Source organism: Oryzias melastigma, linkage group LG17, assembly GCF_002922805.2.
Source record: "Oryzias melastigma strain HK-1 linkage group LG17, ASM292280v2, whole genome shotgun sequence".
Lineage (NCBI taxonomy): Eukaryota > Metazoa > Chordata > Actinopteri > Beloniformes > Adrianichthyidae > Oryzias > Oryzias melastigma.
Window position 1 is genome coordinate 1,803,135 of NC_050528.1, and position 21,684 is coordinate 1,824,818.

Below are 21,684 nucleotides of genomic sequence, written 5' to 3' on the forward strand. Positions count from 1 at the left end.
CTAAAGGAGAAGTTCTAACTAAAATGTTCAGATCATTAACATTGGAAACATTGTTCTGCTTCTCCTGGAGGGAGTTTCAGTTTGGCCACTAGGTGGTGATTGCGTTATAGAAGTGCACCTTCAAGTAGTAGACAACAGCATAAGGAAAAAAAAAAACATTTTTTTGTACACCCCAAATAGTTACTTTAAAAACATTTCCTTTAAAGAGTTTGAAAAATTAGTTCTTGTGAGTAAATAAAGATTTTGCCAGCAATGTATTTTTAGGTTGACCGAATGTTAGCATTAGCCGTCCTATGGGAAATTCTATTAAACGTTAGCATCAAGCTAGAGCACCTTAGCTTAATGTCCTTAATCGATTTATATCTTTTATTAATCGATTATTGATCTGTTAAGCTTAAATAATTCTAATCGATTCATAGATTTTTTTCAACCCAGCTCTAGTTGTTTGTGTTAAACGAAGAGCTTTCTGTCGATCAGCGCTTCTTATCGATCTGATATTATTGTCATGACAACATAATCATTCACCATCATGTTTGAAATTTGGACACCAGATTATTATAAATGTTGACAAAAACATGTTTTCATCTCAGCAGTTTGCTGTCAGTCCTCAGGAGTAAAAACCTGTTGGGTTTGGTCCGCCACCCCCCCACTGGATCTGCTGTCACATCTCCTGTTGTCCTGTTGTCATGAGGCGTTGTGGTCGGTTCCATCAGGAGGTTGTCTGCGTGTGTTGTGTTCCCAGTAATTAGCCACGGCTCTAATCCCCCATAATGCAATGAAGCATGTGGTTCTCCTCTCTGTCACTCACAGTGATGAAGGAGCTGCAGGTAATTGGTGTGTCTGAAATACTGTTGCACTAGCAGAGTTTTCATTTACAGATCAACAAAGGAACTTGGTGTTTAATTTGCTTCTCGTTTAACCATCTCTCCCCTTCATAACAAGCAATAGAAACTTCTGAACGTCAGAACGACGCACAGATGATCAGAGAGGTTCTGTTCAGAACCGCTGCTCCATTTCATCCACAGAAACCAGTCCTCATTGATTCAGAAACTCCTCGGGAAGCGGCCGGCTCTCCACAGTCAGTGGTTCATTTGTGAAATAGGAGCAGTTTTGCCCCCCCCCCCCGCAGATGTTTTTCTGACAGATTTTCATCATTGGTTCCCAGCTCCAGCATCTGGAGTCTGAAGCTCCTTCATGTTCAGGAGCTACTGGTGTTTGTGATACATCCAATGAAAACGATGAACCTCGTCCAGCATGTTGCTGCCTATTGGTGTTCCAGCCTTCTCTTTGTGTTTGTCATCTCCTGTCTGATATTTTAGCTTCAGCCTCAAATACAAAAAAGGTTTATAAATATCTACTTTGGATTTAGAAAACAATCAACAACCCTTCTTTGTAACTCAAGACATTTGTGAGTTTTTCTGCTGGACAGAAAATAAAAAAAGTCAACTACTGCATTGCTGAAAGCCGTTTTCTAAACAGCGTGACTTTGCCTAAAATCAGAGGAGCAGCTGTGAATGTGAGCTGCTACCCAAACCCAACAAGCATACAGTGATCACTGAGCATGAAACTTCTGACAGGATTTCCGTGTAAATGAAGTAGAAACATCGTCAGCCTTCAGATGGCTTTGGTTTGAGCTCAGGAAACAAAATCCATTGTTCCACCGCAGCTTCCATCAAGAACATCCTGAAAAAACAGATCTGTTCATCAATGAAGAGCTTTAAATGACTGAAAACAACCAGAACTCTGAAGAACTTTTTTCTTTTTATGAGGAATATTTGTGAAGTTGAAGCATGCTCTCCTTTTGACAGAAGTCAAAGCCTGAAAATGTGGCATGATGATCTAAATGGATTAAGATTCTGGATAATTTTTATTCTGTTTTAATTGTAAAATCACATTTTGAGTCAAACCTTTGCAGGAGCTGCAGAACAGTGGAGCAGCTCTGTCTACATTTCTGCTGGATTCTGTCTGGTTTTCTCATGTTTGTGAGGAAACTCTTCAGAAGTCTGAGGATGAGGCTGGTGTTTCCATCGCACACGTGTCACACTAAACTACTCCCCGCTAAGCTAATGCAGCCTGTAATTCATCGTTCTCCATCCTTCATGTGTTTCCGCTTTGTTCAGAGGTGTGACAGCCCCCAGTCCTCCTCCCCGTCCTGCGCCTAAAACAGCGGAAACATGGCGGCCGTGGTGAGAACAGCCTCTGCCGCCCCTCATCGTGATTGATTTGACTCTCCCAGCCAAACGGATTTAGGACGGAAAGCCTTCAGGATGGTCAAGCAGAGGACTTCACAGTGACGTCTGAGTGGTTGAGACGTGAAACCACGGAGGCGCCGCTGGTGGTTCAGATGGTGACCCTTGTTTCCCGCCCTGAGGACTGTTGTCATGAATGATGGAGATGATTGCTCCGCACACCTTTATAGTGAAGCCTTCTGCAGCTCCAGCTCATGTTGGATTTCTAGATTGTTCAGGATGGAGTGACTGTTGTTGCAGTTGCACACAGATCTGTACATGCATTTACTGCCCTGCGTGTTAGTGGACACCCCAACTTTGAAAGTGCCCCGCCCAGCTGGTCTCCGGCCTTGCAGCAGGGCTGCTGCTTCTGTGCTGAGGGGCTGCTTGTCATTCTGCACGTTCACAATGTTAGACTGTGAGCTGAGGAAACGTAAAGAAAGAAACGAAAAGAAAGAAAAGCCTTTATCTTCTTTACAGAAAGCTTCCAGAGCTGTGAACTGCTCTCAGACTTTTACTTGATGATGCTGGAGCCTTTCCACGCTAATTCCTGCAATCTTTCACCTGGATGGGAAGTGCTAAGATTCTACTTCAAGGATCGGGGGTAAGCCGACGCCCCCAAGAGGAACATCCTATAGGAGCCGGAGCTTCCTCTCCTCTCTGCTCTGCTGGGGTTTGATGGGGCACTTAAATCAGAAAATAGGTCATGAACAGCCCTAGAATAATTGGATTTAAAAATTAATCATATTAATGACTGAGGGAATTCCTTTGTATCCTTGATTTATTCATACCACTTGACTGTCTGAAGTGATAACAAACCAACTGAAAAGTTTCATTTGTAATGCATTATTCTGCCACTCTGCATGAGGCGTTGCTGCTGGATTTACCTCCTGCTCTTTCCTTGATTGTTGGGGAAACCTGTTTTTTTCTGTTGGAGACAGGTGCTGCTTTTGGTTTAGAGCTTTGATGAGAGATTTCACTGAAAACAAAATGATTTCTCTGCTAACGAAAAAAAACAGAAAAATAACTCAACTTTTTTAAACTAAAAAAAAGGATAGAAAATCCTCTCTAATACTTTAATCATTGAAAAAAATGATAATCCTGGTTTTCATTCTGCTGTTTGGCTTTGTGCATCCACATATTTTCTGTCAACAAGTATATCTGCTTTCAGCATTACTTAACCTGCTTCAAAATGACTCAGATAATTCTCAGAAATAATTTTTCTCGGGGGGTAATTATGCAGATGATGAATTCTCGTCGGCTTCAAAATGTCACATTAAAGTCCGCCTTTATTGGTCTAATTTTCTGCATGTTTTTAAATGTCACTGCTCTATGAAGACAGGCACTATTTCAATAAAAAGCCAGAATCTTCCCACCCGCATGCAGAGTGACCTGCTGACTGCCAGAACTGACGGTCTGTAGAGGTCTATTGTCTAGAGTGCTCTATAGAGCATCAGTTGTCCATCAGGCTTTCCTAAACTGAGGAGGATCCGCTGGACTGTGGAGCTCCTTTTCCCCTGAAAGGGTTAAATTATGAGGAATCAGAACAACAAGAAAAAGTTTGAATTTGTGATAAATGTGATGTGAAGAGCCTCTGATGGCTCTGTAAAAGCTCCCAGTGGGAGTCCATTGTCTGGAGTCCCGGTGCGGTCTGTCCTGATCCAGGGTGACCGGTTTGCCTGGATATTTTGGATTTGTTTTTGATATGTGAGGACACAAACACATAAAATGGCTTATTAATCTAATGAGTGTACAGTGTGGCCCAGATTTTCCTTCTGTAGTTTTTAATTAGCTCTCTACGCTTCTACATTAAACCTTGAAATACTTCTTTCTCCATGCAAGAAATAAGCAATTCGCTGAAGTTCACCCCCCCCCCCCAAAAATTCATATTTTCTTATTAATTTTATGGAAAACATTTCATTTTTGTTGAGATCTTCTTCCCTTTTGGCAGATTCTTTTAGATGGTTGAAAACTCTCAAACCTGAGAGTCCTTTCTGTCTACACATTAAAACGTCTATCTGCTCTAAATGAATTGCAAAAGAAAAAAAATCCCCTAACAAAACTACAGCAGTGGTACCGGAAGAACAAAAAATCTATTTTCACCCCTGGGTATGTGTCAGAGAATTCATTTTTTGAAGTGTTCGGCTATAGTTGTGTTGATGATGGTGAAAAGTCTACATTCCAGGAAACTTCATCACCAGGATCCCTGAGAACCATCACTAGCATCCCTGTTTGTTACAGAGCAATCATGTTTGTGTGAGTGTGTTGTGTCTATCAGGTACACATGCAGACAAACACATTTAACTCCATGTTCATGTTGAATCCACTATTTAAAGATGATCAGGTCCTTGAAAAAACTCTGACAGAAATCTGAAAGGAAAGCAGCTGCCTCATATTTGCGTTTATTGTTTCATGGTTCTTCAGTGCAGGCAGACCAGAAATCCTCATTTTTTATTACTTGGGGAAAGTGACAATGAGGACCGTCCTTTTATCTGAGTGAGAATCTATATTCATCTTAACTGTTTTCTGGCAGGTTCAGCAGACGGAGATGAATTGGAAGTCATTTACTGGAATTTCTTGACAGGCTCATTAAAGACAGCGATAAACTCTCTGCAGGTTCTCAGAGCTTAAAAATCATCTGTCCAAATTTAGCATGTCGAAGGAGAAGGCTCCTGTCATCTTCCATGTCCATCTAACCATGCACACGGGCGGGTTTGATCAGGAGCTGATGCGTCCCTTTGGACAGCAAGTTATCAAGTCACCAAACTGACAAGACCACAGAAAGTTAACTTTAGAACAAAGAAGAAAGTGTTGAATTCAATGATTTTAACAGAAACAGAAGATGTGTTTTTGAAAAGAAAAAAAAAACATTTTCTGACTATGAAGTTCTGAAAACAAATGTTAGTTTTTATAACACAGAATCGTAGATGTCTTTTTGATTTGGTTCTGTCCGCTCACACTTGCTGGTCCCTCGTTTTTTTCCCAAATGAAACACTGCTGACAAGCACTTGGCTCAGCCAAGCAGATTATCAGTGGAAATCTTCCTCTAACTTCTTTATTTCCCACAAAATCAATGGCAGTAACAGCAAGATGTGATTGATAATGATTTTGAGATTGATGGTCTGAATCCCTTCCTTCAGTTCAAAGTCCCCAAACGGAGTCTGTATACACGCAGATGGAAGCTGGCGGCGTCTGCCGATAGAGCAGTGGGATGGGGCCATAGTGAAAAGGCCTATCGCTCCCTGGGGGTGGGGGGTGGGTGAGCTGCGAGAATCTGAAGCTCTAAGAAGCTGGCTGTGGTTAGCCTGCATTGAGTTTTAAATGACCTGAGATTGCCTTGTGGTTTCTATCTCCAGAGAGGCCAGTAGTTTGTTAAAACGAGTGCAGAGGCTGAAGCGAAGGGCAGACCCAGACTTTCTGGTAAAAAAACTTCCATCGTTCTTTAGCATGACTTTAATGATCTGTTCAGGATCTTAGGGTTTAACCCTGTAACACCTGAGCTCCAGTGTTTATATTATTTTATATACTGTATTTTTTTAATTGTTAACACCATAAACATAATGCCATTAGATTCTGAAGGAGAAAAAGACATATAATGCCTAAACAATCAGTTAAAGCACGAGCCACTTCTGTCCTTCAGAATCTACTGGAATTACGTTGATGGTGTTCTAGGTTGAAAGGTTACAGTATGCTAAAGATTTTGTGTTTGAGCATCACCGTTGATGCCTCAGGTGTTAAAGAGTTAAACCAACACTTTTATTCTTTTGAACCACAGATTGCTGGTCAAATGTTGCAGAAAAATGTTGAAAGAACTGCTGTCAGTTCAATTATTTAGACATTTTGTTGAGAGAACAGGTCTATTTGCTCTGTACTATCATAGTCATACAAGACGCTTGCATTGGGAAGTGACCTTTTACATGTAGACTTTCAATTTACTAAAACTGTAGCCCGTATTTTTGTGGCATAGTGTGCTGCAGTGTCAGTGTTAGTGTTAGCAGTCAGTTTTCAGTATATGGGAGTTGTTCCACACCCCGACATTCTGATTCCGGTCTGAACACCATTGTGGATCAATCTTCTCTGTGTCAAGTCTGCTGTACAGAATGCATTCAGTTTTTTTCATTGAATAATCCTGGACTCATTTTTCTATGGTTTTCACTCTGAGAGTTTAAGCATCAGGAAAGTCTGAGAAAAGTGAAAACATCTAGAATTTTTGTAAAACATACAAACTTCTACTTCAGGAGTTTCACTTATCGAAGGTTATTTTTTTGGGAATGTAACTGGTGATAAAAGAGTGAATGGCAAACACAGAGCTCGTGTTTAGATGTTGTGCTGCAGGTGGAGGTTTGCATTGCAGCCATAAAGCAACTAAATATAAAGCCCCTGAAGGAGCTTTTGGGGAATCTCTAAGAATGATGCAGAATATCTTGTGGATGGATTAAAGCGGTCATCATTGATTTATAGTTTACTCCGTTGTACTGCTGCCCTGTCTTTATAGTGGAGGCCAATGGCCTGTAACGTAAAATAAAGACCATTTAAGTTTGTCCCTGTCATTGTCAGAAAGAAGTAAGAAAACCAACAACAAAGAAATGCCTTGTATGTGTCACTACGTCAACTCAAAATATCTTTCAGTTCAACTGTTGCCTTTGTCCACGAGAAAATCTGGAAAAGTCAAATGTGAATTTTCTATGTTTGCTTTTGTTTACCATGGAACTGCCAAACACATTTCTAGAGAAAATTTCACACTCAGTTGTCACCCAATCTGTTTCATGTTTACAATTTATGATTATATCATGTGTCGTGTAAAAATGAATCAATCTCTTTCTAGTCAAAAACGTTTTTTTGCACGATAGCTTTAAAGGACTGTTCTTCAAAAATAACAAATCACAATTCACTGCCATCAACTCGCGGATCCCCTGATGTCGACACCAAATAACCGAGAATGAAACGCTGGCGATGGCTATATCTGTGGGTTGGTTGGATGATGGATGGATGATGACAGATGGGTGATGGATGGATGGATGATGTATGGATGGATGGATGGAAGGATTATAATGGATGGATGATGGATGAATGATGGGTGGAAGTCAGTCTCTTTTCCCACTTTGGTCAAACACTTGAGAAAATATTCTCCTGGTTGAATTTTAGCGGCTCACAGTTATGGATTTACTGAGGGATTTTTCAGTTTATGATCATTAACAAGACTATCCCATAATACTTTCCTGGTGCCATGACTCTCCCCTTGATAAGACTAATAGAGAACCAGAAACATTAAGAGTAATTCAGTATGATGGGTCAGTTTGTCAGCACCCACATTTAATTCATTTTATTGAAGTCTTTTTATAGATGTCTCCACGGCTGACACTAAACTCCACAAAAAAAAGGAAAAAAAAAATTGCGGAGGAGAAAATTCCCTCTAAAACAACATCAGGAAATCTCCCACATAACTAGACTTAGGTAAGAAGTCTCTCTGTTGTGACTGGAGTCTGAAAGGACAGGAATCAAACTCTGGAACGTCTGTACTATAAACGTATCGTATAGTAGAGATAAGAGAAGGGAAGCACAGACGTTATGGGGCGTATGTTATGAAACGACAGCAGCAAGCCTGTTATTTCAACAGGAAAAGCATCAGGAAGAGCACAAAGCCAAACCACATCTAGCATCATACAAACGAGTATTAAGCCTTCATCCTGACTTCCTTCATACGGCGTGTGCGGTACAAAACTGGTCAAACCTGTATGAGGAAGACAGTTGACCTCCAGGAAGCATCAAGGTCATTTACTGCTCAGTAAACCATTCAGAGAAAATGTTCATGTTTTTATCTATGGGTGTGCTGCGGGCTACAGGTCGTAGTGAACAATTCTGCAACACGTGAGGGTCAGTAGGTGAGACACAGGCGTGTGTACGGATTTTTCTTTTTTCAACCCCCCAAATCTTGCAGACTGAACAAGTATTCCGTTAGTGCTGTTCACGTGACACGTGCACGTTCCTTGCTACAGCCGGACTATTAGAAATGAGACAATCAGAGCGGAGTTCGTGTGGAGGTCCTTACAGATCACGTGCACATCTTGTGTGTGCATTTGTGCGTCGTCATGAAAGAGCCAGTACTCTCACCTTACTAACAACTAGAGTGTTGGACAATTCAACGTGTTGTACAAATATACAAAATAACTACAAGAAATAAAAATTGAAAGATAAAACCTAAGCAAAATCATTCAAATCAATAAGATTAAAAGTCAGAAAGTTCATTGAAAATGTACAAACATAATAGTTCCCATTTTAAAACGCATTGCTGTATAAGAAAGTTTAGACTTAAACATGTTCAGACTTGTGGCTCGTCTCACATTTTCAGGGAGGTTGTTCTGAGTATTTGACGAGAAACGCTGGAAAGCTGCCTTGCCATGTTCAGTTTCGGCTCTTGGAAGCTGAAGAAGACCTCTGCCTGAGGTTTGCTGATTTCAAGATGGGTTAAAAGGAACTAGCAGATCAGAAATGTACTGGGGTGCTCGGCCATGGAAAGACTTTTGTTTTTTCTCTGGGATACAGGAAGGCAGTGCAGAGACCTGAGAACTGGACTAATATGGTCATGTTTCCTTTTTTTGTTGAGTTTCAGCATTTGGAATAAATTGCAGTTTTTTGATGCCTTGTTCAAAGAGCCCAGTGAGAATGTCATCACAATAGTCCAACCTACTGGATTCAAAAGCACATAACAGTATGTTAAATATAAGCATGGTAGTTTCCCCTCTCTGGGTGGGTGGAGTCTCCTGCCTCAGGAGGAGGAGTTTAAATATTTTGGGATCTTGTTCAGGGGGTATGGAAGATCGGAGCGTGAGATCAATATGTGGATTGGAGCGGCGTCTGCCGTTATACGATCGTTGCACTGGTCCATTGTGGTGAAGAGAGAACTGAGCCAGAAAGCAAAGCTCTTAATTTACTGGTCCATCTTTGTTCCAGTACTCGCCTACAGTCATGAGCTCTGGGTCATGACTGAAAGAACGAGATCCCAACTACAAGCGGCTGAAATTAGTTTCCTCTGGAGGGTGGCTGGACGCTCCCTTAGAGATGGAAGCTCGGTCACCCGGAGAGAGCTCGGAGTAGAGCCGCTTCTCCTCCACATCCAGAGGAGACAGTTGAGGTGGATCGAGGATCTGGTCTGCCTCCTGGACACCTCCCTGGAGAGGTGTTCTGGGCATGTCTCACTGGAGAGAGGCCCCGCGGGAGACCCAGGACACGCTGGAGAGACTATGTCTCTATGTGGTAGTCCTGTAAAAACACTCCTACAGTAGTCAAGTCGACTAAAGAGGAACGCATGCTCTAGTTTTTCCAGGTCCTGCTCAGACATCAGATCTTTGACCCTTGAAATATTTTTGAGATGATAATAGGATGATTTTGGGACTGCACTGATGTAACACGCTTTAACTTCAAGAAACGTAGAAAAGGGCTGTACAGGTATATGCCATCAAGTTTTTAATAGGAGCAATAGCATCTACCATGTTTAAAACAGTAGATCTATATGAATTCAAGAAGTCATCCACATTCATGCATGTAGTTGTAACGCTTTGTTTAAAAGGAGGCTAGACGCGCTGACAACAGAAAAAGGTTCGTCTCAAGGAGCCAAAGGTGCGTGAATGAAACACAAAGACTTATAAAGATTTCAATCGATTGTATTGAAGAAAAGAAATAAATAATAAAAAATACAAATACAAAAACACAAAACAGGGACCGAAGGCTGAGGAGGAAGGTTGTGGGGGAATGAAGGTAGATTTGAAGTGTCCAAGTTCATGAATCTTGAGAATTTCACTGTAATGAGTGTGGTGATAATCCGTTGGGCTCTATTGCAGATTTATGAGATGTTTATAGTCCAGCTTGGTTCAGGTTGGGTAGCTCGCCATCGATTTGGGACATCAGAAGAATACACACAACAAAAAAACCTGACCTGGGATGAGTCAGAAAATATCAAAATGAGAATCACAACAAAACAGTTTGACCACAGTGAAGGTAGTAATTAAACAAATAAATCAGAGATTAGTTCACTTACAAAGTTATGTTTGTAGGAAGAAATAAATGTAAATATTCAGTTCAAACTTATCAAAATATAATTCTATTTGATTCAAAGGTTTCATTTCAAAACATAGTGCACTTTCATTCAATTCAAATACTTTTTTTTCCAGGAATAATGACAAAATAGTTAATCAAGTAATCCAGTTTCAAATTCCAATGGAGCGCTTTTTTTTCTCTTTTATCAAATGTATGAAAATTTTCCAAAACAGACTGCTACAAAAATGGAAAATTAAACAAAATAGAAGGAAAAATCTCTGCTATGAATTTAAACAAAATCAACTAAGTAAATCAAAGGAAGCTAATTGTTTGGCTAAACCATGTGAGTTTAGCATGTAGCCTGGAGTCATTGTGTTGTCAAGAAAAACAAATCTAATCGCGATCGCAACACTCACCGGTGAGGTGATCAATGGGTATCTAAGGAGATTTGAACTGGCAGGTTTGCCAGTTATCAGGTTTGCAGGTTCTGGTCAAATGCTAACCACAGCAGCAACAGCAGTAGTAGTAACAGCTGACAGCAGGCAGCATGTGGCAGGAAGCAGGAAGTAAGCAGCAGGAAGCAGGAAGTGCATCCATCAACTTGGAGCTTAAATAGTGTTTGGGACCCTCCACAATAAAAGCATGGCCAGGTGTTTCAGCTTGCCTTGATGGTACTGGTTACATAGTGTATTCTTTTTCTATAAATAAAGTTTATAAATGAAGTTAGATTCAAATGCAATCAAAGTTGTTCTATTTATCTATACAATCTGCAAGTCTGTTTTGAATAACTGCAGGCCTGACCACTGGTTTGGTTGGAAAAGAAGGGGCAAAAAAAAAAAAAAAATTATTTAATACAGAAGCTATGTGTTAGGGGATTTTATATATTGGCTATATCACCCAGCTCTAGTAGAGTGGCCAACCTCTGGTCAGAAGATTGCAGGTTTGGTTCCCACTCTGCACGGTCAGGCATTGAGGTGTCCTTGGACTGGACACTGAACCCCTCATTGGTTCTGGTGGCTCCAGGCCGGTGCCATCGGTGTGTGTTTATGGGTGAAGGGGCTGTGACTGTACAGCGCTTTGGGCCTTCTAAGATGGTATTAAAGGGCTATATAAGTCTAAGCCGTTTACTATTTACATGGGGAAGCTTTAATGTGAAAAAGAAATAAGGCCAAGCCCACAGCCCTGAGGGACCTTTTTGTTAAACTCTGAAGTTTGACTATGAAAACTTGTGATCTGATCTTCAGAAAAGTCAAATTTCTGCTAGAGAGTTGAGACTCAAAGCCCAGAGTAAACGTTTTCCCAGCAGATGTTGTCTTGAATTCTAATATGGAACCAAAATCAGGAACTGTTTTTTTCACTGACTTACTAATCAGGAAACCAAATTCCCATTTAATATCTATCATGAGAAGCCTGTTTCTCAGAGATTGTTTGCATTATGTATATGGTAATTGGCAGTGATATATTTTACTGGATTGGAAGTCACGTGACAGACGGGGTAACAGACATGCACCATTATGCATTGAGTCTTCTCGAGTAATGAATGACGGAGGTCCTAAAAAGTACCAAAAGGAGACGCAGAGTTTTACAATCGACTTCAAAAACCTTGACAACAAAATAATCCAATGGAGAGGAATCATCACAGGACAGGAATCACATTTTAATAGAGAGAAATCAGGCTGGGAACTGTGAACAGTGTGCTAAAGTGGGTGATAGCAACTCATGAGAGGCATGCTAGTTTGGTTCTTTGATGTGTTTTTATTAATGTTTCGTGTTTTAAAACATAGCGGATGTTAATCGCACATATTCACGTTCAACCTGCACAAAAACTGATGGAAATTCACGTTGGAAACACGTAAAATGTTCGGTCAAGATGCTCGTTGCTGCATTGTTTTGCTAGCTCGTGGCTAGCTACTTTAAGAGCCTAAATCTTATTGTCAGTTGCCCTTTTTTTTTTGTAGAAGTGTGAGTGAGTTTGCACATAATTTTCTTAATCCGTGGTGTCATTGTTGAGCTTTTTTCTTGGGTTAACCCTAACCCTAACCGGAGAAAGCCCAGCTAGAATAAACAGCGCTAATGCTAACGCTAGCTTTCTGCTCAGTGACATAAACACAGCAGAGAGCAGATGTTAGTGAAGGAGCTGTGGCCATAAACTTTACCTGCCACAACATTTACTGCTATTATCTCTGTGTTTGGCAGATGTATTTGATGTTATGATCAAATTTCTAAAAATAATTAGGCTGGATGGCTCAGTGGGCTAGGTATAAGGTTTGCACGCAGGAGCTCTGGGTTCAATCCCTGGGGTGTCCACTGATCTCCATCCAGATTGGGTCCTTAGACTAGACCCTTGACTGCTGCCTATCTGGGTCCCTGTGCCCCTCAAATACAGGGTTGTGTCAGGAAGGGCATGTGGCATAAAATCACTGATGTGAAACAGTGGGTGCTGCTCGCTGTGGCGACCCTGAAATGGATGAGCCATAAGGTGAACAAAGTTTAACAAATGTTTTGTATCGGTTAAAGGTGCTAGCTGGAGCCTTACTCTAAAAGTAAAATGGTAAATGGCGTATACTTGTATAGTGCTTTCTACCCTCCTTTGAGGGCCCAAAACGCTTTACAGTCACAGGCCCTTTCACCCATGCACACACACATTCACACACTGGTGGTGGCTCCACTGCCCAACACTGGCACCAACCTTCCACAATTCGAGGTTCAGTATCTTGCCCAAGGACACTTCGACTCAAGGTGGGAATTGAACCCGCAATCCTCCGATCAGGAGTCGACCGCCATACTGCTGCACCAAGGCCACCCCATACATATACAATATTCAGGTGTATCAGAGCTCCACGCAGCAGAGAATGGCTGGACAACAGCTCACTCTGTTCTTTGTCTCCTCAGTGAAGAAATAGTTCAAAGTAACACATTCCTCATAAGCAGCTGCCCTATGGTGCTGGGTATTAATTCTCCTGTGCTCCCCTCATTTGCACATGTACTGTAAATGTCAGCTCAGAGATGAATGTGAAAACAAAAAGCCCCGCTTGTAGCCTTTAAGCAGCTGAATGTCAGAGGGTGCTTGTGCAGGATAAAATATTGGTTTTGGCCCGTGTATCTCCTGGCCCAAAGAGGCAATAAAACCTGTGGTTCATCTCGTTCAGAAATGCTTCAATGGAACGCTGCAAACACGGAGTCATTAAACAAAAAAATTATCTTTTTTTAAACAAAGCTGCAGATCTGCTGTTAAGGTTTGAAGTGCTGAAGAAAATGGCTTTCTGTCTAAATCATCTTCCCCCTTAAAAAATTACCAACCACAACAGGGAGTCATTTTTATTCGTCAGGTTTTTACTGGGAATGAACTCCTTCCAGCCACACATTGTTCAGACTTTTTGATTTATGAGTGAATTGAAAAGCACTTTGGGGGGGAACACTCAGCTCCTACATTCTTTGTATGGCCTTTAAGGTGTGAAGAATAAAGACGTATTTGTTCTAATCAATGACATGCCAAGCCCGGTTGAAGTCTGGCCTTAATGGTTGCTTGCTGTCACTTAGAAGCAGCTTGTAAAAAGGATTAGAGTGGCTCTGTGGGGTAAAGGCACTTGAACAGCAACGTTCTGATGCAGGTGAGGAAAAGAAATCAATCAGCATCTGATGGCTTTGCAGTTTGGGAACGTGGTGCCTAACAATGATGGAGATTGGACACTACATACCTGTCATTTTGAAATGGGACTGGAATGTTGCTAATGTGGGGAATAAATGCTGTGCATGGCCTCCTGCAGTAATCCTTCAGTCTGTCTGGTTTAAATGGATCTCCTTCTTTCCTTCTGAGGGAAAGAAGAAAACAAATTCATTTATTTTGTTTTTTATTTAAGCAACAAGTTAATTAAAATGGTAATATTTCCTAAATGCTATTCCTTTTCTCACAGGCGACTGTAACTTTGAAAAGCCGCTGGAAGCGTGTGGATACAGCCAAGGCAGAGATGATGACCTTGACTGGGAGCAAGCTAATACCAGAGAGAGGCCTTCATCAGATCCATGGATGCCCTCAGGTGAGCACGGTGACTCTGACTCAGTGAAGAAAAGGTTTTATCCCTGTGCAGAGAATATTTCATTGAAATAGGCTGTGCCTTTGACAAATGCTATTTTTATTCCATCTTCCTCTCATCAGCAGTTTTGAACAGACTCTTTGCATTTTGAAGAACAGCTTTTTCACATTTGTGTTACACTCATTTAATGAACAAATTGCAGAATTTTTATATTAGATATGATTAGATTTGATCTTCTGTATTTATCTAAACCTGTTGGCGCTTTCGCAACCCCCTTTGTGAGTGTCAAGACCGGAGATTCCGCTACGTCGCCCGGATTGGCGTCACCGGGTCCCCACCCTGGAGCCAGGCCTGGGGTTGGGGCTCGGAGCCCCTGGTGGCCGGGGGCTCCTCCCACGGGCCCCGGTCGGGTCCAACCCGAAGAAGCGACGTGGGATCACTCCCCAGTGGGCCCACCACCTGCAGGGGAGCTCTGAAGGGGCCGGTGCAATGTGGTTTGGGCGGCAGTCGGAGACGAGTGCCTCGGCGGCCCAAACCCCGGGCATGGAATTTGGCTCTCGGAACATGGAACGTCACCTCTCTGGGAGGGAAGGAGCCTGAGCTGGTGCGAGAGGTTGAGAGATATAGTTGGGCTCACCTCCACACACAGCCTGGGCTCTGAAACTCAGTCCCTCGAGAGAAGCTTGACTCTCTACCACTCTGGAGTTGCCCATTGTGAGAGGCGACGGGCTGGGGTGGGGTTACTCGTGAGCCCCCAGCTCAGCCGTCAAGTGTTGGAGTTCACACCGGTGGATGAGGGGGTCGTGTCCATTCGCCTTCGGGTGGGGGACATGTCTCTGACTGTGGTTTCGGCTTACGGGCCAAACAGCAGTTCGGAGTACCTGGCCTTCTTGGTGACTCTTGAAGGAGTACTGGAAAGTGCCCCAACAGGGGACTCGGTTGTCCTCCCGGGGGACTTCAATGCCCACGTGGGCAATGACAGTGACACCTGGAGGGGCGTGATTGGTCGGAATGGCCTCCCTGACCTGAACCCGAGCAGTGTTTTGTTGTTGGACTTCTGTGCACGTCATAGTTTGTCCATAACAAACACCATGTTCGAACACAAAGGTGTCCATTAATACACCTGTCATCAGGACACCATAGGTAGGAGATCGATGAATGACGTTGTAGTTTTTTCAGGCGATCTTCGGCCGTGTGTTCTGGTCACTCGAGTAAAGAGAGGGGTTGAGCTGTCCACTGATCACTACCTGGTGGTGAGTTGGATTCGCTGGCGGGGAAGGAGGCCTGAAAGACTTGGCAGACCTAAACGTACTGTGAGGGTCTGCTGTGAACGTCTGGCTGAGCCCTTCATCAGCGAGGTCTTTAACTCCCACATTCGGGAAAACTTCAAGCAGGTACAGAGGGAGGTTGGCGACATTGAGTCCGAGTGGACCATGTTCTCCACCTCTATTGTCTCTGCTGCCTCCCGGAGCTGTGCCTGCAAGGTCTCTGGTGCCTGTCGTGGCGGCAACCCCCGAACCCGGTGGTGGACACCGGAAGTAAAGGTAAAAGAAGCTGAAGAAGGAGTCCTATCAGGCCTGACTGGCTTGTGGGCCTCCAGAGGCAGCTGACAGGTACAGGCAGTTTAAGCGAGCTGCGGCCCGGGCTGTGTTGGAGGCAAAATGGGATCTCTCCCTCATGTGGGAATCCCTAAGGTTTCTTCTTTTTTTCCTGACTCAGGTTTTTTTAGGAGTTTTTCCTTACCGCGAGGGAGGGTCTAAGGACAGGGATGACCGTTCTTTATAGTCTGTTTAGTTTTTACCTATTGTGCATATTTTATGACTCCATCTGTGCATCTGTAAAAGCTACAGGCATGAAGCCCAATGAGGCAAATTGAATTTGTGATATTGGGCTATATAAATAAAATTGAATTGAATTGAAATTGAAAAACTCGGTCCTGGGAGGACTTTGGTGAGGCCATGGAGAAGGACTATCGGTTGGCCTCAAAGAGATTTTGGCAAACCATCCGGCGACTCAGGAGGGGAAAGCAGTTTTCTACAGGCACCGTTTTCAGTGCAGGTGGGGATCTGCTGACCTCAACTGGGGACATTGTCGGGCGGTGGAAGGAATACATTGAGGATCTCCTCAACCCTGATGACACGCCTTCCGTTAAGGAAGCAGAGGCTGAGGACACTGGGGTGGAACTGTCCATCACCCGGGCTGAGGTCACCGAGGTAGTCAAAGAGCTCCTCGGTGGCAAGGCTCCGGGGGTGGATGAGGTTCAAAGATTCAAGATTCAAAGGGTTTATTGTCATATGTACAGTAAAGAAACGGGTTTCCCTGTACAATGAAATTCTTACTTTGCAGCTCACTCTGAATGCCATAAAGATAAAAAATATAAAGTTTTTAGGATATTTACAGGATGACTAAAAAACAAGGTATATATAAGAAATAAACAAACTATGCATACGTAAGTGACTAAGATATTTACAAATCAGTTGTAGTGCAAATTTACAGCGGATATTATTGTGCAAAGGAGACTGACAGAACTGGATAGTGGGGTACATGTGCAGTTGTTATTAAGGTGCATTAATAATGATGAATAGTCCAGTAATGATATTTATATGATAAATAATCCAGATGTGCAAAGGTGCAGTCTGCTGTTGCAGACTCCTGGCAGCTGTTAAGGAGTCTGATGGCAGAGGGAAAGAAAGAGTTCCTGAGTCTGCTGGTCCTGCATTTCACACTCCTGTACCTCTGGCCCGAGGGAAGGAGAGTGAACAGACCTCGTTGGGGGTGGGTAAGGTCTCCGATGATGGAAGCAGCTCTCCTCAGGACCCTGCGCTTGTAGATGCTCTGCAGTGAGGGCAGAGGAGTCCTGGTGATCTTGGACACAGCCTTCACCACTCTCTGCAGGCGTTTGCGGTCCATGACGGTAGAGCTGCCGTACCACACTGTTCACCCTGAGTACCTCAAGTCTCTGGATGCTGTGGGAGTGTCTTGGTTGACACATCTCTGCAGCATTGCGTGGCAGACAGGAACCGTACCACTGGACTGGCAGACTGGGGTGGTGGTTCCCCTTTTCAAGAAGGGGGACCGGAGGTTGTGTTCCAACTACCGGGGAATCACACTCCTCAGCCTCCCCGGTAAAGTCTATGCCAGGGTACTGGAGAGGAGAGTCCGCCCGATAGTTGAACCTCAGATTCAATAACAACAGTGCGGTTTCCGTCCTGGTCGCGGAACAGTGGACCAGCTCTACACCCTCTCCAAGGTGCTGGAGGGTTCGTGGGAGTTTGCTCATCCAGTCCACATGTGTTTTGTGGATTTGGAGAATGCATTCGACCGCGTCCCCCGTGCTGTGGAGGGTGCTCTGGGAGTATGGGGTCCGGGGAGCCTTACTCAGGGCTGTCCGGTCTCTGTATGACCAGAGCAGGAGCTTGGTGCGCATAGCCGGCAGTAAGTCAGACCTGTTCCCGGTGCATGTTGGACTCCAGCAGGGCTGCCCTTTATCACCGGTTCTGTTCATAGTTTTTATGGACAGAATTTCTAGGCGCAGCCAGGGGCCTGAGGGGATCTGGTTTGGTGACCACAGGATTTCATCTCTGCTCTTTGCAAATGATGTTCTGTTGGCTTCATCGAACCGGGACCTCCAGCATGCATTGGAGCGGTTTGCAGCCGAGTGTGATTCAACTGGGATGAGGGTCAGCACCGCTAAATCTGAGGCCATGGTTCTCGACCGGAGAAAGGTAGTTTGTCCTCTCTCGGTGGATGGAGAGGTGGAGGAGCTTAAATATCTTGGGGTCTTGTTCACGAGTGAGGGAAGATCAGAGTGTAAGATCGACAGGCGGATTGGAGCGGTATCCACCATCTTACGGTCGCTGCACCGGTCCGTAGTGGTGAAAAGAGAGCTGAGCCAGAAAGCGAAGCTTTCGATTTACCGGTCGATATTCGTTCCAGTACTCACCTATGGTCGTGAGCTCTGGATCATGACCGAAAGAACGAGATCCCGACTACAAGCGGCTGAAATGAGTTTCCTCCGGAGGGTGGCTGGACGCTCCCTTAGAGATAGGGTGAGGAGCTCGGTCACCCGGAGAGAGCTCGGAGTAGAGCCGCTTCTCCTCCACATCGAGAGGAGCCAGTTGAGGTGGCTCGGGCATCTGATCCGGATGCCTCCTGGACGCCTCCCTAGAGAGGTGTTCCGGGCATGTCCCACAGGGCAGAGGCCCAGCGGAAGACCCAGGACACGCTGGACAGACTATGTTTTTCGGCTGGCCTGGGAACGCCTTGGGGTCCCCCCAGAGGAGCTGGAGGAAGTGGCCTTTGAGAGGGTGGTCTGGGCATCTTTGCTTAGACTGCTGCCCCCGCGACTCGGTCCCGGATGAGCAGAAGAAGATGGATGGATGGATGGATGGATGGCGCTTTCCTACTTCCTTTATGGCCTATGAACTTTAAATCAGATCCCATTCTCCTCATCACACATTCATCCACCAATGAGGCAGAGCTGTCCGCTAAGCAAGCCATCGCAAAAGGGGTTCAGGGTCTTGTCCAAAGGCAACACACGGCATGCAGGAAAAGACCATTAGAGCACAACTGCTACCTCATGCCACTGTCACCCGTTCGTCATGTACAGCACCAGTTTGTGTCTTCATTTAACCAGCAGCCAAAAGAGCTGAACAAAAAGAGTGTAATGATGAAAGGTCATGATGTACTTCCTGTGGCTTTTACGTCAGACTCCCACACTCCTCTCAGCAGCATCTTCCTACCTGAACTCCCTCTTGAGGCCTCCAGCTGGTGTTCCTGCAGGAGAAGAATGTTCTCATGTCTGTGATCACCAGAGAGGAATGACTCTGCAGTACAGCTGCTTCCCTCACAATAATGACTACATGTTGCTTCATACTTAAGGAAAAAAGTAAAGACAAAAATAAAAAAAAAAAAATAGAATTTCTTGACATTTTCTACAACTGAGACATTTTTCTTACAGGACTCGACTAAAAGTATGACTGACTCTATTTTTGTTTCTGGTCCTTGTTCATCAGCTGGCTTGGATAAAATCAGAGAGGGGCGTTTCTTTTTTATATGTATGTGTGTCTGTGCGTGTTTCATTTTGTTACTTCTCAAAAACTAAATAAAACGAGTTTATTCAGCATGTGTCACAACAACTATGAACAGTTACTCCGCAGTAAGAGACGTGCTGATGTAGCATGACCTCCTACCCAGCATAGACTAAACATTTCATCCCATTTAGCAATAATGCATAAATAACAGGAAATGAGATTTCTCTAAAACATCAAGATCTGCTTTTCTTCAGAATTTAACTGCCCACAGAAGGATCAATCTCTTAAACCGGATCCATGTAACACTTGCAACTCTTTGATTTACAATCAAAATCAAGCTTGAATTTGGACTTTTCATATAAAACACATAAGATTACTTTTCCCAGGAACCAACCAATTTCACCTTGAATTATGCAAGTTTTCAATAGAAAACAAAATAAAAAAAACAACTTCCTAACATATTAACTTACTCATCATTAGCAGTGGCCTACATGGAACATTTTTCTCAATGTAATCTTCTTCTTCACCTTTCGGCTTATCCTTTTCGGGGTCGCCACAGCAAAACAGCACCCATCGCATCAGTGATTTGGCAGAGTTTTTACGTCGGATGCCTTTTTTTCTTAATATAATCAACATTGTAATATTATAACTGGGTCACATCGATGTTGTGTTCATATGTTCTTGAACGAGACTTTCTGTTGTGCCAGTGCTGCTTTATGATGCTTTTTCTGCTTAAGCTGCTAGTCAGATCCAGTCTGTGAAGATTCCTCTCTGGGAGGTCGGATTAACACATGCAGAAGTCCTAGAAACATTTTAATTAGAGCTCTGTCCATCAGTCGCATGTTTATGAAATTCTGTTTCCTGTTGTGTGTGCGGCACGCAGTCCATATCTGACGGTTTCATTGATCCTTTAATTTGATCTGAAACGCGGGGATGTCAGTAGCACGCTGCAGTGGCACTTTCTGAATTAGACTAATGTAATTTTTCCATTTTTTCAGGCGTGTTCATCTCATGTTTTGACAACTCTAGCGTTACTAACTAATGGATATTATTGTAGTTTTCCATGTGATGCTTAATCTCTGAAAGGTTTCATTACAGACAGACTGTGTTGGACACACGAGGGAGGAGAATTAATTATCAGACCCCCTAAGTGGTTTCAAATCTGTTTGTGTGCATCACACTGATGTGTTTTAAACTGCACAGGAGAAGGAGCAGAGGCACCGGTGTTTTCTCTCAGCGTTGATTAATGTTGGGACACATGGAGGCTGGGCAAAGGTTACAGTGGAATCTGGAAAAGCTTTGACCTACAAATTAACACTTGGTTTACGCTCTGCATTTGACAGATCTAATTAAAGTCTGGTTAGGAGGTGTTCCTGATTGTTCCTCCAAGTCTGAGTGCTCTTCAGGTAGACTTGTTTTCTATCACTTTGCTGTGAAATGGAGCATATTATGAGGTTAGAGCTTCTTCTCTGTTGCAGCTGTAATCTCTCTGTAAATCTCTACTTTGCCCACATTGATGAGAGAAAAAAAACAAGGATGGTTGCTAGCTGTAATGCGGTCAACCTTTTGCAGCCTTCACATTTTTTTAGTGCAATTTTGCACGTTTGTTTGTAAAGCACATTGTGCTCTGGGTCCTTATTGGCTGTTCAACTTGAATGTATCTGTTTTGTGTCTCCTGTACAGGAGGCACTCAGTTAGTGATCAAATCATGTTTTCATTCTATGGATGGATGATGGATGATGGATGGATGGATGGATGGATGGATGGATGGATGATGATGATGGATGGATGGATAGATGGATGGATGATGGATGGATGGATAGATGGATGGATAGATGGATGGATGGATAGATGGATAGATGGAGGGAGGATGATGATGGATGGATGGATGAATGGATGGATGGATGATGATGATGGATTGATGGATGGATGATGATGATGGATGGATAGATGGATGGATGATGGATGGATGGATAGATGGATGGATGGAGGGAGGATGATGATGGATGGATGGATGGATGGATGGATGGATGGATGGATAGATGGATGGATAATGGATGGATGGATAGATGGATAGATGGATGGAGGGATGGATGGATGGTGGACGGATGGAAGAACAATCCTTCACTGTTAAATGCTTGGAATATAGTCAAAGTTCACGTGAACGATGATGGTTGTGGCTGTGAAATGAGGATTAACTACTATAAATACATGAAAATACATCAGTGGAGTTTTTAAGAGTGTTCATTTTAGGGGATTTATTATCTGGTTTAGCAGCTATATATGAAAGAAGACGATGCCTTTAGATAATTCCTGAATGAATCGTTGCATATGATATATTTTTGGGGTTTTATA

At 43.4% G+C, this 21,684-nt stretch overlaps 1 protein-coding gene and 1 long non-coding RNA gene across 3 annotated transcripts in view; one reads left to right on the forward strand and one right to left on the reverse strand.

The window, feature by feature from the left end:
• ptprma (protein tyrosine phosphatase receptor type Ma) overlaps window positions 1–21,684 on the forward strand; it is a 126,402-nt gene that overhangs the window by 16,057 nt on the left and 88,661 nt on the right. For both annotated transcript variants that reach the window (XM_024265102.2, XM_036216341.1), the window contains exon 2: window positions 14,177–14,299. In XM_024265102.2, the coding sequence (XP_024120870.2) occupies window positions 14,177–14,299 (123 nt within the window). The remainder of the gene's footprint in view (window positions 1–14,176; window positions 14,300–21,684) is intronic.
• On the reverse strand, window positions 9,872–11,347 carry LOC118599939. Its single transcript, XR_004949472.1, has 2 exons — window positions 10,679–11,347; window positions 9,872–10,161 (listed from the first exon to the last, which is right to left on the reverse strand). It is a non-coding gene; the product is annotated as an uncharacterized LOC118599939 (long non-coding RNA).